General features: G+C 41.3%; 1 protein-coding gene across 1 annotated transcript in view; it reads right to left on the reverse strand.

The window, feature by feature from the left end:
- Window positions 1-476: 476 nt before the first annotated feature.
- Window positions 477-15,271, reverse strand: part of LOC109904117 (inactive dipeptidyl peptidase 10-like) — an 81,924-nt gene continuing 67,129 nt past the window's right edge. Inside the window, exons 18-25 of the mRNA XM_031802055.1 lie at window positions 14,787-14,856; window positions 5,054-5,248; window positions 4,861-4,915; window positions 4,619-4,718; window positions 3,806-3,864; window positions 3,308-3,380; window positions 2,607-2,680; window positions 477-1,889 (exon numbers count right to left, since the gene is read on the reverse strand). Of these exons, the coding sequence (XP_031657915.1) occupies window positions 1,755-1,889; window positions 2,607-2,680; window positions 3,308-3,380; window positions 3,806-3,864; window positions 4,619-4,718; window positions 4,861-4,915; window positions 5,054-5,248; window positions 14,787-14,856 (761 nt within the window). The 3' untranslated portion in view covers window positions 477-1,754. The remainder of the gene's footprint in view (window positions 1,890-2,606; window positions 2,681-3,307; window positions 3,381-3,805; window positions 3,865-4,618; window positions 4,719-4,860; window positions 4,916-5,053; window positions 5,249-14,786; window positions 14,857-15,271) is intronic.

Genomic DNA, 15,271 nt, shown 5'->3' on the forward strand with positions numbered 1-15,271 from the left:
GTTTTAAAAAAGTGTGGAATCAGTTGTTTGAAATGGTAATAGTTATTGATTATTTACCCAGTAACCATCTTGCATATTTGTGATTGGTGGAATGTGAATGATTGAAAATGAGAGAACAGGAAGTAGCTGAGTTCATGCAGCACAGTATCTGTGCGCAGTTGATGATGAAATCTATAAAATAGTAATCATTCTCCATTCAGATTTTGTTTGCATAACGTGTTAAACTCATTCCAGATGGGGTGGGGGTTTGTGGGTTTTCGCTCCTCCCTTGTACTTGATTGATGAATTAAAGGCAGTTTGCCCACTGTTCCCCTGGCGCCGAAGACATGGATGTCGATTAAGGCAGCCCCCCCGCACATCTCTGATTCAGAGGGGTTGGGTTAAATTTCGGAAGTCACATTTCAGTTGAAAGCATTTAGTTGTACAACTGACTAGGTATCACCCTTTCCCTTTCCCTAATTAGTAAAGAACTCCCCTCACCTGGTTGTCTAGGTGTTAATTGAAAGGAAAAAACAAAAACCCACAGACACTGGGCCCTAAATGGAATGAGTTTGACACCCCTGACATAGATAGTCATCCACCATTGAAAGAACTCTCAAACTACATTAGTATAACGGTTGAATATATGACCGAGTGAGTTTCAGTAGCAGCAATGCTTTCAATTGCATGAGCCTATTTTATTCCAATATTTTCATCATCAGTTGATCATAAATAAGGTGAGTTTTCCTCTCTTTGTGCTTTTTCTAGTCCCAATGGCTGTTTCCTCATCTACTCACTCTGCTGCCTCCCCCAACCACCACGTTGTTCTCAACACCATTTTAAATCAATATAGCCTATAGTTGTTGTTTTTTAAATCTGAATTTCTTTTGGGGGGTTCGGGCTCATTTTAGAATATTCAGTTCTGATGAGAACTCTAAACTGTATTTAAGTCTTGTCTGCAGTCCAGCAGTGTCAATTTTGTGTGTGCTTTGAATTTATGGTGACTTTGTGTGAAGTAAATTCTCTAGACTAAAGGCTTCCATGCGACAACCTGATTGGATAATGTACTATATATAAAATGTTTGACAATTTGCTTCTGCGCAGATTGTGTATTTTGTAAAATTGCATTAGTGCAATATTGGGGGAAATGTTTTAATTTCCCAGGTCATTTTATTTTGGGGGGAAATGTGAAGAGTGAAGTCCTAGGATCCTGGCTACCTGTATTTATCCCTAATGCATACTCTGTAAATTGCTTTGGATAAAAGCGCCTGCTAAATGCCATATTAGAATTGAATATGTATCTAGGTATAAAATTCACAAAACATTACAGCTGTCTGAAATAACTATATTCTTTAAAAGGAAAAATGAATAAATATCTCCCTTCACATCTTTAACAGTAAAGACAAAAACATATCTCCCATACAAACAGCTAATATGAAGTTTCCCTTCTTCTCTACTGAAACTCTACCACGCTAACTGTATACTTATGATATTTGCAGAACACTGGTAATACCGTAAATGTTTCTATGTGAACTATTGCGTGATCATAGCAATAGGAAAAATTATCACTGTACAGGAAAAATCTTCATTCTCATCTCAGCCTATCATTACCCTTCATAGAGCACAACAACATTGTCTGACCCCTCTCTCATTCACTTTGTCTCACCATACCTCACCACTTCTCACTGGTGGTTCCTCAGACAAGCAGGTCATAGACCACTTTCTCGTTTCCAGGAGCAACAGGTTCTACAAAAACAAGGTGAGATATGGTCATCCTAGTCATCCTCAGACACAGGATGAGCTACAGGAATTTCCACTAGGAAGCATTCCCTGAAGAAGGTCATGACAGAGTTCAACAAGTAGCGTTGGCTCTTCACAGAGTAAATGTTGTGGCCTTCGTCCGGGAAGATCTAGGGAACAGAGAAATAAATAGTTGTTCATTATCTTTATATTGAATTTTACAGCAGATTGGTTTTACATTTACTGTTATTACGAATTAGATCAAATGAAGTGTTAACTTCTATGACTACCTCTATTATCAATGCCACAACACACATGCAGAGCTGCTGTTATTAATGACACTTCAACGTAGACTCAGCGATATGACGCAGGGGCACAAAGTAAACAGCATGGTGGGTCAATTTCCGTAACAACTAAATAAGGTTGAGGGCAAGGCTTAACTCCTCCACTGTTTTGGTCCTGCAGCTACCACGTTTTAAGAAGACAACTCCTGCGCAGTGGGTGACTGTGTGAGAGCGAAGTCTTGCGTCTGGCTCATTGCAACATCTGCAATGCTGCTCATGGCAACGTAATTTAGCCGAGTCTACCTTTATGTAATTGAACTCTTACCATTATCGCTCCACTAGTTCTTTCTTGAATTCTCCCTCTCCCTCCTCTCCCACTTACTTTTCAAAGGTGGGGCCTTTTTTAAATATCAGACAGATTTTCCTCAGGGCAGGTTTGGCACCACGCAGCAGGTAACTATTTCCACTTTGTCAAACTTTAAATAATAAATTATTCAAGGGAGAGGGGGAGGTCAGCTTCAATTATACATGCATCACTGAGGCCTCCTTTGTCAGGGACATTAAATGGCGCTTGGCATAGGAAGGGAGAATGTAACTGGTCACCTGCAGAGTGTAGTTAACGTTTGATATTGACAGAAGTTTCACCAGCTCTGCGGAATGCTGGAAATGAACGGTGGCTGAAAGAGAGATAATTGAAACGTTGGTGTCCTTGCTCGACAAGCATTTTCATCCAAAATTAATAACATTGTAGTCAATTTCACACAATTAAGTATAATTCTACAGGGTTGAGGCTGGAGCAATGTAGAAAAAAACAGTATCCATTGTCGTAGTCACTAAGCTATTGAGAAATGAAATAGATCTGATACAGTAGATGAAGCTATAGCACAATAGACGTACAATTGAAGATTCTTCTTAGAAGACAAGTTCTAAGTATAAAATGCACTGTATCTCAGGTTTAAATGAGCACAGACTAAAAATCTAGCATACGCACAAGTACCTGGTATGCAATTATAACGTGTGCTGCTCAGTTCTATTTTTGTGAGTGCCTGTCAATTATATCTTATTTCATTAACAACAGTATGATACATCTGTCTTTTTATCCCCACTTAAGGCTAACAATCAACTGAACACAATGAATAAGCCCATTGTTTGACCTAAACACTGTCTGTCTGACAGATAAAACAGTAATTAGATAACGGCTTATCTCCTATCTTTTTCATTAAACCTACAAAATAAGCTCCACATTGAAGTCCAATAGCGTTCAACCATGCCCTGAGTAGCAACTCGAGAGAACTAGTACTCACCATCTGCTGTTCCATGGATGATGAGAAACTTCCGTTGACCTGTGCCTGTGATGTTGGGAAGCAGACTGGAGAGCTGTTCGAGACACAATGACAATTTTATATCAGTGAAAGATACTGAAAACATACTGTAAATACAGACTAGTTTTCTATAAGAGAAAAGCATTCAAGCACAGCTTGGTGTGATTTCTGCCCCTGAACAAGGCAGTTAACCCACTGTTCCTAGGCCGTCATTGAAAATGAGAATTTGTTCTTAAACTGACTTGCCGAGTTAAATAAAGGTAAAATATATTATTAAAAAAAAATTTTTTTTGCAGAGGCTTGCCACTACCAGAGGCTTGCCATTAGCAAAGAATCAACAGATATGACACTATTGCACTGTAACAAGTGTTTATTGGATGAATTGCTAATGATAAGATTAAATGTAGAATTTTCAAAGTGCTTCCACCTTGACCACCTCTCAATATTAAAAAAAATGTAAATGTGGAAAGTCAATCATACTTGATATTTACGCTCATCCTGGACCGGAAACCCAAAGTAACGCTCAGTGAAGGCCGAACCTTTAGAAAAATACAACATAGTTAAGTGTGTTTTTGGAATTTCTTTCATTAGTCCACTATTAATACAGTCCCAAAATGTTTTGTGTCGGCAGTCAAGCTTTCAAGATATTGGACTTTCAAGAAGCAAAGTGTCACCTGCCACATCATCTTGAAAAGTTGACTGCTGACATGCAAAACTTTATGGGACTGTATTAAGTGGACAAATTAAAAAAAAATACCCAAATATAGTTTTTGAGTGGATTTTTCCACTAAGTGAAAAATGACAGGTAGGAAACATGAGATTGATCATGTAAAGTAAAGAGCGAAAATTCAGGCGAACTGGAAAGTGAGAAAAGATTCCAGTGATTGCACAGACAGGAAGCAGGTATATTTTCTCTCATTATTACCTCTAAAATCCCTGAACTATAAATGGGCTTCATGCCACTGTGTTTTGAGGAAGATATTCAAAGGCAGTTGTGAAGTAGTAGGAAACACTGCATTTCCTCCCAGTGCCTGATGTATTTCTATAGAGTAATAGCGCATGCTGGCCTTACCATTCACATGAATGGTATAAACAACAACATCCTTCAGCCTTATTGGACGTGGCCCTACATTTCACGTCAGTGGATGAGTGCCGCATCCGCCTACCGTATTTGACAAATCCTGATGTATTAAGTGGCCATCAGCATAACTTCTAAGAGATATTGGACATGACTTGACAAACTCTATTAAATTAATGGCTACTGAAAGGATTTATCTCAGACTGGAAAATTACCGTAGAGTCTCCAGTCTGTCACGGGAGCAACTGCAACCCCACATCTGAACATGGAGCCAGAGGAGAGGAGTAGAAGAGAGCTCAGGAAACCCCCATAAGCCTGGGGAAACACCCCCAAAAATAGTTGGACATGCAATGTTGGATATAGGTAAAAGCCCATGTACTGTAAGTAAGAATATAGAAAAAAGGAGTTATAGCCATATATGCCATATCCACAAATATTCTAAATTACACTTCCTTACCTTTCCATAAACAGCAACCTTATTTTTATCCACATATGGCAGCTTGGTCAGGTACCTAAGAAAATACGGGAGGGTATTAAAGTCTAACATTTCTGAAATGCAATGAATCAGTTCCCATCGAATCAACAATTTCTTTCAACAGTATCCATGTGAGAGCTTTCAGATTATGTTCAGATCATGCTCCAGTACATACTCTACTGCTGCGATCTGGTCCTGCACCTCCACAGTTCCCAAACGCTGGTAGACTTCATGTAGGACCCGCTGGCCCAGGAACCCACTCCCACTGCCGTCCAGGCGAGCCACGATGACGTTATCCGAGCTGACCAGAACAGAGTCCCAGTCAAGAACAAACTGGTCACTCACCGCCTGGCCACCGGGGGCACTGTCACTATGGAACACCATGAAAGTTGGTCAAATTGAACTTACAATCAAGGTGCAATATGGGTTACTTATGGTGTGTTCAGTGCTCATTGGAATATCGTATTTCCTAGTAGTGATAAATACAACAGGAGTGTGTCCAAGTGTTTTTGAAGTCATAACAACTTTCAACCACTGACATATGAGCTAGGTAGCTAATAATGAGTTAACTAGATTGCTAACATTGGCAAAATGGCAAAACTAGTTAGATTATTCACATTATTAAAGGGCAATTCTGCCACTTTTCAACCTCATATTCATTTCTCCAGCACCATACCAGTGTCTAAATATGTTAAAATTGCATGTTTCTATAATCTGTGGTTAAAAAGATGAGAAGAAATGTCCTAAAAATGCTTCTCTGTTACATCAAAGGCTAGGATTAGGAAAAACTGATTTTGAAACCTGCAATGAGTTTTTTTGCTTACTCCCTATTGCGAATCTCACAGTGATTGAGAATCACTGTTTTTTATGTTTTAACTTGTGATCATTGGGTACAAGTGCATCGCAGTGCTAGCTGTGCCACCAGAGATTCTGGGTTTGAGCCCGGGTTCTGTCGCAGCCGGCCGTGACCGGGAGGCCCATGGGGCAGCGCACAATTGGCCCAGCGTCGTCCGGGCTAGGGAGGGTTTGGCCAGTAGGGATATCCTTGTCTCATCGCGCACTAGCGACTCCTGTGGCAGGCCGGGCGCAGTGCATGCTGACCAGATCGCTAGGTGTACAGTGTTTCCTCCGACACATTGGTGTGGCTGGCTTCCGGGTTGGATGTGCATTGTGTCAAGAAGCAGTGCGGGTTGTATTTTGGAGGACGCATGACTCTTGACCTTCGCCTCTACCGAGTCCGTACTGGAGTTGCAGTGATGAGACAGGACAGTAACTACTACCAATTGGATACCACGAAATTGAGGAGAAAAAGGGGGGTAAAAAAAGAAAAAGGTCAATGATGAAATGTCCCATAAAACTCTAAACTCTGGTATCACCTTCTGGTTTCCAACTTGTAACTCTTATGTGGAGGATTTGTCAAGTGGTTAGTTCCGTGTCGGAATGTCTCTGCAGATCCTCTCAAGCTCTATCAGGTTGGATGGGGTGAGTCACTGCACAGCTATTTTCAGGTCTCGCCAGAGATGTTCAATCGGCTCTGGTTGTGCCACTCAAAGACATTCAGAGACTTGTCGCGAAGCCACTCCTGCGATGTCTTGGCTGTGTGCTTAGGGACGTTGTCCTGTTGGAAGGTTAACCTTTTCTCCAGTCTGAGGTCCTGAGCGATCCGGAGCAGGTTTTCATCAAGGATCCCTCCGTACTTTGCTCCGTTCATCTTTACCTCGATCCTGACAAGTCTCCCAGTCCCTGTCGCTGAAAAACATCCCACAGAATGATGCTGCCACCACCATGCTTCCCCACTGGGATGGTCCAGGTTTTCTCCAAAAGTGATGCTTGGCATTCATGCCGAAGAGTTCAATCTTGGTTTCATCAGACCAGAGAATCTTGTTTCGCATGGTCTGAGAGTCCTTTAGGTGCCTTTTGGCAAACTCCAAGCGGGCTGTCATGTGCCTTCTACTGAGTAGTGGCTTCTGTCTGGCCACTCTACCATAAAGGCCTGATTGGTGGTTCTCCCATTTCCACAGAGGAACTCTGCAGCTCTGTCAGAGTTACCATTGGATTCTTGGTCACCTCCCTGACCAAAACCCTTATCCCCAATAGCTCAGTTTGGCCGAGCGGCCAGCTCTAGGAAGAGATTTGGTGGTTCTAAACTTCATCCATTTAAAAATTGTGGAGGCCACTGTGGACTTGGGGACCTTCAATGCTGCAGATTGTTTTGGGTACCATTCCCTAGATCTGTGCCTCGACACGATCCTGTCTAGGCGCTCTCTGAAAATTCCTTTGAACTTATGGTTTGTTTTTTTCTCTGACATGTGTGCCTTTCCAAATCATGTCCAATCAATTGAATTTACCACAGGTGGACTCCAATCAAGTTGTAGAAAGAGGATGCACCTGAGCTCAATTTCGAGTCTCATAGCAAAGTGTCTGAATACTCGAAATTGAGCTCAGGTGCATCCTCTTTCTACAACTTGATTGGAGTCCACCTGTGGTAAATTCAATTGATTGGACATGATTTGGAAAGGCACACATGTCAGAGAAAAAAACAAACCATAAGTTCAAAGGAATTTTCAGAGAGCGCCTAGACAGGATCGTGTCGAGGCACAGATCTAGGGAATGGTAAGTATTTTATTTTGTACACATTTGCAAACATTTATAAAAACCTGTTTTTGCTTTGTCATTATGGGGTATTGTGTGTAGATTGATGAGGGAAATTATTTATTTAATAAATTGTAGAAGTCTGTTACTTGTTTTCCAAATGCACCGTATACAAAAAAAATGTATTGAAAAAAGGTCAAACAAAACTAAGTGCATCTAGTTTGCAGTCTTTCCAGCTTCAGTTTGAGGTGATTGTGTTTGCTGTGTTGTTGAAGAACAGTGTCCTGACGAGTGAGCACATTTTCTAGGCGAAATTGCACCTCATTAGCTCATTGTTATGGATATATCCAAATAAATGTCACTAGCAAACAGCTCAAACAAATCCAAATGCAGCTACTTTGCTGTTATTCTAGCTGCAGTTTTGACGTGACAGTAAGTTAGCCGTAGTTGGCTAGCTAGCAAGCTAGGGATAAGAATGTTGCCAGCCAGTATGGTAATAGCACATTTAGAATGAACAACTGGGTCGTGTCCATAGATACAGAACAAAAAGACTGAATGGCTGAGTCGCATCTCTGGCAACCGAACCGATAGAACGAACGACTAGCCGGCTTGGGTATCAACCCTAGATTTGTGTCGGGACTAAATCTTGTGGAAGGATGAAATAGTATGAATAAATAAATCTAAATAAGAATTTTAATTAAAATATGTCGATCATTATTTAAATATGTTTCGAATAACCTGTTGTAGGTAGCCAGTGACCGAAAGGTTGCTAGATCGAATCCCTGAGCTGACAAGGTAAAAAAAATCTTTCATTCTGCTCCTGAACAAGGCAGATAACCCACTGTTCCTAGGCTGTTACTGTAAATAAGAATTAGTTCGTATTAACTGACTTCCCTAGATAAATAAAGGTTAATATATATATATATTTTAAATAAACGTGATAATGCCCTCAAAGCCGATGTTTGGAGGATTTATTGGCACGGTTTTCCGTCCCGAGACGCAATTTCCGTGCAAATATATCCTCCAAACACTGGCTTCTCAAGCATTATCACTTAAATATCCACTCTGGTTTTGACATGTGAGCTCTAACCAACAGCTCACAGATATACAGTTCGGGTAGGCTAGCCTACATGATGAGATTATTATGGACAAAACAGCAAGATTATATTTATTTGTCAAACAGCAGCCAATAATCAATCAAAGGAGCATCACGCTCATCATCGTGTACTTTCACCACCCTGTGAAGTTCATCATAATTTATTTAATCTGTAACCAAGTCGTAGTGGGAGGACCACACTAACATATCACCGTGTGACTCCAAGTTTACATTGATATGATGGTTATTATATCAATATTCCGGATTAAAGTAATTTCAACCACCATTTCTCACATAATTAATTTTACAGACACAAAAAGATCCCACCTTGTCTAACGTATTTAGTTTTCTCAACATTTGGAAAGTTTACAGACAAATTCCCTAGCAGTTTCCATCAGGCCTGTCGTGAAATTTGTTTTTATCTGACTTGTACTTTACTCGCATAAAAACAGTTGTTTGGAAGCCTTGTTACTGATACAGAAATAAGACTTTTTGGAAAATTACTTTCTGGATAAACACACTACACAGACACTTATTTTCTATGTCCCTGGAGTGATATATGGAATGACAATAGTCTATATTTTGATCCCTCAATAATCTCAGGAGAAATGTTGATGCGAAACTTGGTTCTGCTATTGTTCTAAAACAATATTCAAGGGGGGGGGGGGCTAGAGAGCGTGCTATGGAGTAGACGTGCTTTGCTAGAGCTCCGCTCCATTTGGAAACAAATTTGTATTTATCTTAACCTCTCACGACCTGTATCTTCAAACAAATATGACAAAGGGAAAAGGCATCAGAAATTGGGGCGCTAAACAAGATAACTTGAATGAGATAGACAGCGAACCAATTTCAACGTCGCCAACCCACGAGGAGTTAGCTGAAGAGGCTAGCTTCCAAGAGTCCCCCACAGAGCCTACGCAAAGTGACATACTGGCTGCCATAAACTCCCTAAGCAAGAAGGTGGACACAAGGTTGGCTGACATCTCAAAGAGTATTGGGACTTTGGCCGAAACTGTGAAGGCAACTCAGAGAAGGGTGCATGAGGTTGAGCAGACGACAGTCGATCACGAGGCCAGGCTACAGGACATAGAGAAACAGTGCGCAACGTTCAAAAATGACAACAAAACCCTGAAGGCCCGACTGGAAATGCTCGAGTCGCATTCAAGACGCCAGAACATCCGAATATGTGGCATCCAGGAGGACACTGAGAAAGGGAAACCCACTGAATTTGTCTCGGAGCTGATACCGGCCCTGCTGGGGAGTGAACACTTCAAAACGACCATCCTGATCGACCGCGCACACAGATCTCAGGCAACGAAGCCGGCCATGGGCGGGCCACCAAGGCCATTCATTGTACGGCTGCACTGTCCCCAGACCAGGGATCTCATCCTCAAGCTGGCTAGTCAAAAGTTCCCCCTTAACTTCAACGGAGCCAGGGTGTCTTTCTACCCTGATCTTACCTTGGAGGTGAGGAACCAACGGAAAGAGTATGATGAGGTACGCAACAAATGCAGGGCGGCCAACATCCAATATGGATTCCTCTTCCCAGCCCGGTTTAAGGTGACAGTCGAAGGATCAACACGTACGTTTGACAACCCAAAAGAGGCCGATCTGTTCTTGACAAGCAAGCTCCCTGGCTGAGGATACAGAACAGCTGTGTCAGCCAGCTAAATCACCAAATACAGGCCAGGATTGTGTTTGGATTTCCGGACTATGGCTTTTCGATTAGAAGATCAGAATTTGGGACTTATGATTGGTGAGATGTTGTGGCTAATATAACATTGTTTGGCACATCATGTTTTAGCGCCACTCACCCCCTAACGTGAGAGTTAAGTGTTAAGTGTTATTTAGTATTAGCGTATATGCAGAGCATCTATAGACGACGAGTTAGTTCAAGCTGTATGTCTAGACACCCTAAGGTTTGTGTGTTAGCCAAGGAGTGCTTCGTTTGGGGAAGTCACTCAGTAAAGGGACGGGAGGGGGGATGGGGTATGTGTTTTATGTTCACGTTTATTATTAGTACAGGTGGCATGACAAGCTCCCGCACGGCGGGACGTTTTTCTTCTGAGTTTTGTATGACAGCAACAATTTGCTCTAATATAAGACATGCCACATAGTGACAGAGCACAGAGTAGACCAGGTGGAATAAAGATAGTCAGCTGGAACTGTAATGGCTTAGGGCATGTGGTGAAACGAGCTAAGGTTTTTTCTCATCTTAAATCACTGGGTGCTGACATAGTGTTTCTTCAAGAAACTCATATTAAATGCTCCGCTCAGGCCAAGCTACGAGTCGGCTGGATCGGTCAGATATACCAGTCTAACTTTATGCAAAAGCGAGAGGGTTAAGGAAAAACATTCCGTTTGTTTACTCATCCTCGATTTCAGATCCTAAAGGTCGGTATATTATTGTGGCTGGTACACTGAATTTGAAACCAGTAACCTTGGTCAATTTATATGGACCCTTCGATGATCCATAATTTTTTCAAAGGGTATTTAAGGACATACCAAATATCTCGGATACAAATGTTATTGTTGGAGGGGACTTTAACTGTACATTAGATCTTCTTTTAGATAAACAGCTATCAAGGTCACTTCAACAATCAAATGCCAGTGTCTGTCTAAATACATTGATGATAAACCTTAACATTGTCAATATTTGGAGACTGACACACCCAACAGACAGGGATTACTCTTTCTTTTCATCAGTTCATAAATCATATTCCAGAATTGACTATTTTTTGTTGGACTCCAAACTAATTTCGACAGCTGAGTCGGTTACCTATCACCCTATTCTAATTACGGACCACTCTCCTGTGTCCATGGTGCTGAAACTCGACAATATGTCGACAGGTCGGCAACCGTGGTGCTTAGACGCATACCTGCTGAAAGATGAGGCTTTTTGTCAGTATTTGAAGGAGCAGATTGCCTTTTTCCTCGGAACTAACGACACGGGGGATGTTGACGACTCCACCCTTTGGGAATCTCTAAAGGCTGTGATTAGAGGTTACATTATTTCTTATACATCAGAGAGGAAGAAACGCGCCAATACTAGGCTGAGAGAAATTGAAAGAGAGTTAGGGGAACAGGAGAACGTTTTTAGGACGAATTCCTCATATATAGTCCTTGAGAAGATCACGAAGTTAAAATATGAATACAATACCATCCTTTCGAAACGGGTGGGCTCTTTACTTGCTAGAACGCAACAAAGTTATTTTGAACTGGGTGACAAAGCACATAAATTATTAGCAAGACAGCTACGGCATGTACAGGCATCTAGAGCTATTCACAAAATAAAAGACAAGAAGGGTAAAATAGTAACAGATCCGCAGGATATTAATAAATGCTTTGCGAAGTTTTACTCAGAGCTATACCAATCAAAATGCGATGCTACTGATCCACAAACTATGGAACGCTTTCTCGCTGAATGTGAACTTCCTAAACTAGACAGGGGGCAGCTTCTGCACTCGATGCAGGGATAACTTTGGAGGAAATTAACACAGCGATAGCACAATTTCCAAACAGCAAGGCCCCTGGGCCCGATGGATATGTAATAGAATTCTATAAGAAGTACTGCGCCAGTCTAGCTCCACTTATGTTGCGAATGTTTAAACAATCCAAAGAAAATGCCAAACTCCCGCAAACACTGTATGAGGCTACAATAGCACTGATCTTGAAAAAAAAGATAGAGATTCCATGGAGATGTCGTCTAACGCCCCGTGTCGTTACTCCCCATAGAAAACAAGGTGTTGACAAAGATATTGGCAAACCGATTGAAAACATATATTTCTGTCATCATACACCCTGACCAGACAGGTTTTATCCCGGGCCGACATATACACTACAATTTGAGACGTCTTTTCAACGTAATGTATCACGATCATAAGGTTGAGGCAGTGGTAATAACTCTTGATGCAGAGAAGGCGTTTGACCGGATTGAGTGGAAATATATGATGTCGGTTCTGGAGCACTTCGGGTTCGGAAAGGAATTTATCAATTGGATAAGAATTATTTATGCACACCCAATGGCGTCCGTGGTAACCAATCAAGAAATGTCGCAGTCATTCCGCTCGTTCAAGGGCTGCCGACAGGGGTGCCCTATTTCGCCTGCTCTCTTCGCTATAGCCATGGAACCCCTTGCTACTCGCATTCGGGCATGTGCCGATATAGCTTCTGTTAAAATAAAGGACACAGCACAAAATTTCCCTATATGCAGACGATGTTCTTTTGTTTATGTCCAAACCTAAAACTTCTATTCCACTCTTACTTAACTTGATAAACACATTTGGCTCCTTCTCTGGCTACAAGATAAACTGGCAAAAGAGTAAGTTGATGCCAATATCACGGCCTGTGGATATGCAATTTCTGCAATCTACCCCGTTTAGAACAGTGATGGACAAGTTCACAAGCCTTGGCATTGTAGTGACAAGAGACCTTGATCAGCTATTGAAAGCGAATTGGGACATGAAAATATATCAGCTTAAACAAAATATAGATTTTTGGAAAACTCGTATAAACGCTATTAAAATGGTTGTCCTACCCAGGTTTCTTTACCTCTTCCAATGTCTCCCCAATTTCATACCACAAAGCTATTTTAAGAAACTGGATTCAATAGTCACTCCATTTTTATGGGATAACAAGGCAGCCAGAATTTCAAAGAAGCATCTATGCAAGTACAAAATAGAGGGGTGCTTTGGCCTTCCTCACTTTAAACTGTATTATTGGGCTGCTAATCTGAACATTGTGTCTTTCTGGAGGGAAAGTTTACCTGCGATGAGACAGAAGGATATGCCTGCATGGCTTTTGATTGAGCAGGCCTCCTGTCAACGTGCCTTACTCCCTGCACTTGTTAATAGCCCATCATATGTGAAAAAATCCACTTATGACTCTAACCCAGTCATTTGTCATACGCTTAGGATCTGGAAACAGATTAGGTATTTTCTTAACATACCCACTGTATACATTGACAGCCCGATTTGCCTGAATCATGCTTTCCACCCCGCATTGGATGATGTGGTGTTTTCACAGTGGAGGGAGAAGGGGCTCACAACAATTGGTAATCTATACATAGATGGTCAGTTAGCTTCATTTCAACAATTACAGGGAAAGTTCAACATGCCAACAACACATTTTTTCAGATACCTCCAAATCAGGAATTTCGTAAGGACACATATCCCACAGTATGGCATGAAGCCAAATAGTCCTACATTAGATAGCTTGATCCTTGTCAAACCTCATTCAAAAGGGTCGGTCTCTAGACTGGATGATGTGCTACAGGCCCACATAGAGGTATCCACAGACACCATTAAAAGGGCTTGGGAACAAGATCTTGGGTCAGAAATCTCAGATGAGGACTGGGTAGAAGCTCTCAGGAATATAAACCACAGTTCAGTGAATGCCAGACACAACCTTGTACAGTTTAAGGTTACATTACTCAAAAGTAAAACTGCATAAAATATTCCCGGACACCTCACCACTGTGTGAGAGGTTCAAGCAGGATGAGGGGACGTTGACCCACTTATTCTGGACATGTCCTAAGTTACATGTTTACTGGGCTCTCATTTTCGATTATTTATCTAGAGCCTTTGATAGAGTTCTAGCCCCAGACCCATTGACCGCTCTGTTTGGTACAGTTGATGGGAATAACCACGAAGGGAAAGCTGTCTCTCTTTGTACTCTATTAGCCAAAAGGCTCAACTGGAAACTGTACCTACCTTTGAAATGTGGTTACGGGATTTAGGGAATGTAATACATATGGAAAAGATTCGATACAATACCTCCAATAGAAGTCCAATGTTTTACAAAATATGGCAGCCAATACTGGATAAATGGTCTAGTCCCGCTTCATAACTGGGTTGACGATCTGCTGCTACTCTGTGCTGTACTCCACTCAACATTTATTTTTGGCTTAACTACACTGCTTGTAATGACTATATGCTGTCTTCATATACATGTACCACCTAATAGGATTTAGTTTTATTTTGTGTATGTGTGAGTTAAGTTTTGTCCTCTAAATTGGCCATCCCATTCAACAGGACAATGAATGTCATAGTTAGCATCGCTGTCTTTTTTATTTGATTTTTTATTGTAAAATAATAAACATATTATAAAAAAAATATTTAAAAAAGATTCAATCTGAAGCCATTGATAAGGATAAGGATGTAGGGAAATTTCACACACAGTACACTCCAAGATAAGGATTGGTGAAGGGTAGGATACGTACAGGATCAGCAGAAGTGGATGCGCTGTGGCCTCATCAAAATCTATTGGCAAGGTCAGCTCCAGACGAAGTGCTATAAAATAAATCAGAATTCCCTTACACCTCAAATGCACATTGATTATACTAAGTACCAATCAGCCTTCCAAATGTAGTACCTTAACACATCATGTTTATTTCTCCAATGAGAATCTTGAGAGAATCTTCAGATGTTTAACCTGTTCTGATTGCATGATATGATGACTTGACAAATGACATGTTACATCGCTCGACATATGACCGAGCAACTGATTACATTGCAGGCAACTTTACACGTATGGCAGCGTACATACAAAATCAAGAGTGAAAAAAAAACATGGACAAAAGGCAATCCTTGAAATGGAGCTAGAAATTGAGGTGCAGTCTCCATTCAGAAGCCTTAATGAAATGCAGCACATTGTGTCTAATTGCGCACACGGTTCAGAGTGAAGAACCCATATGGCGAGCCATCC

This window comes from Oncorhynchus kisutch, linkage group LG2 (genome assembly GCF_002021735.2).
Source record: "Oncorhynchus kisutch isolate 150728-3 linkage group LG2, Okis_V2, whole genome shotgun sequence".
In the NCBI taxonomy this organism is placed as follows: domain Eukaryota; kingdom Metazoa; phylum Chordata; class Actinopteri; order Salmoniformes; family Salmonidae; genus Oncorhynchus; species Oncorhynchus kisutch.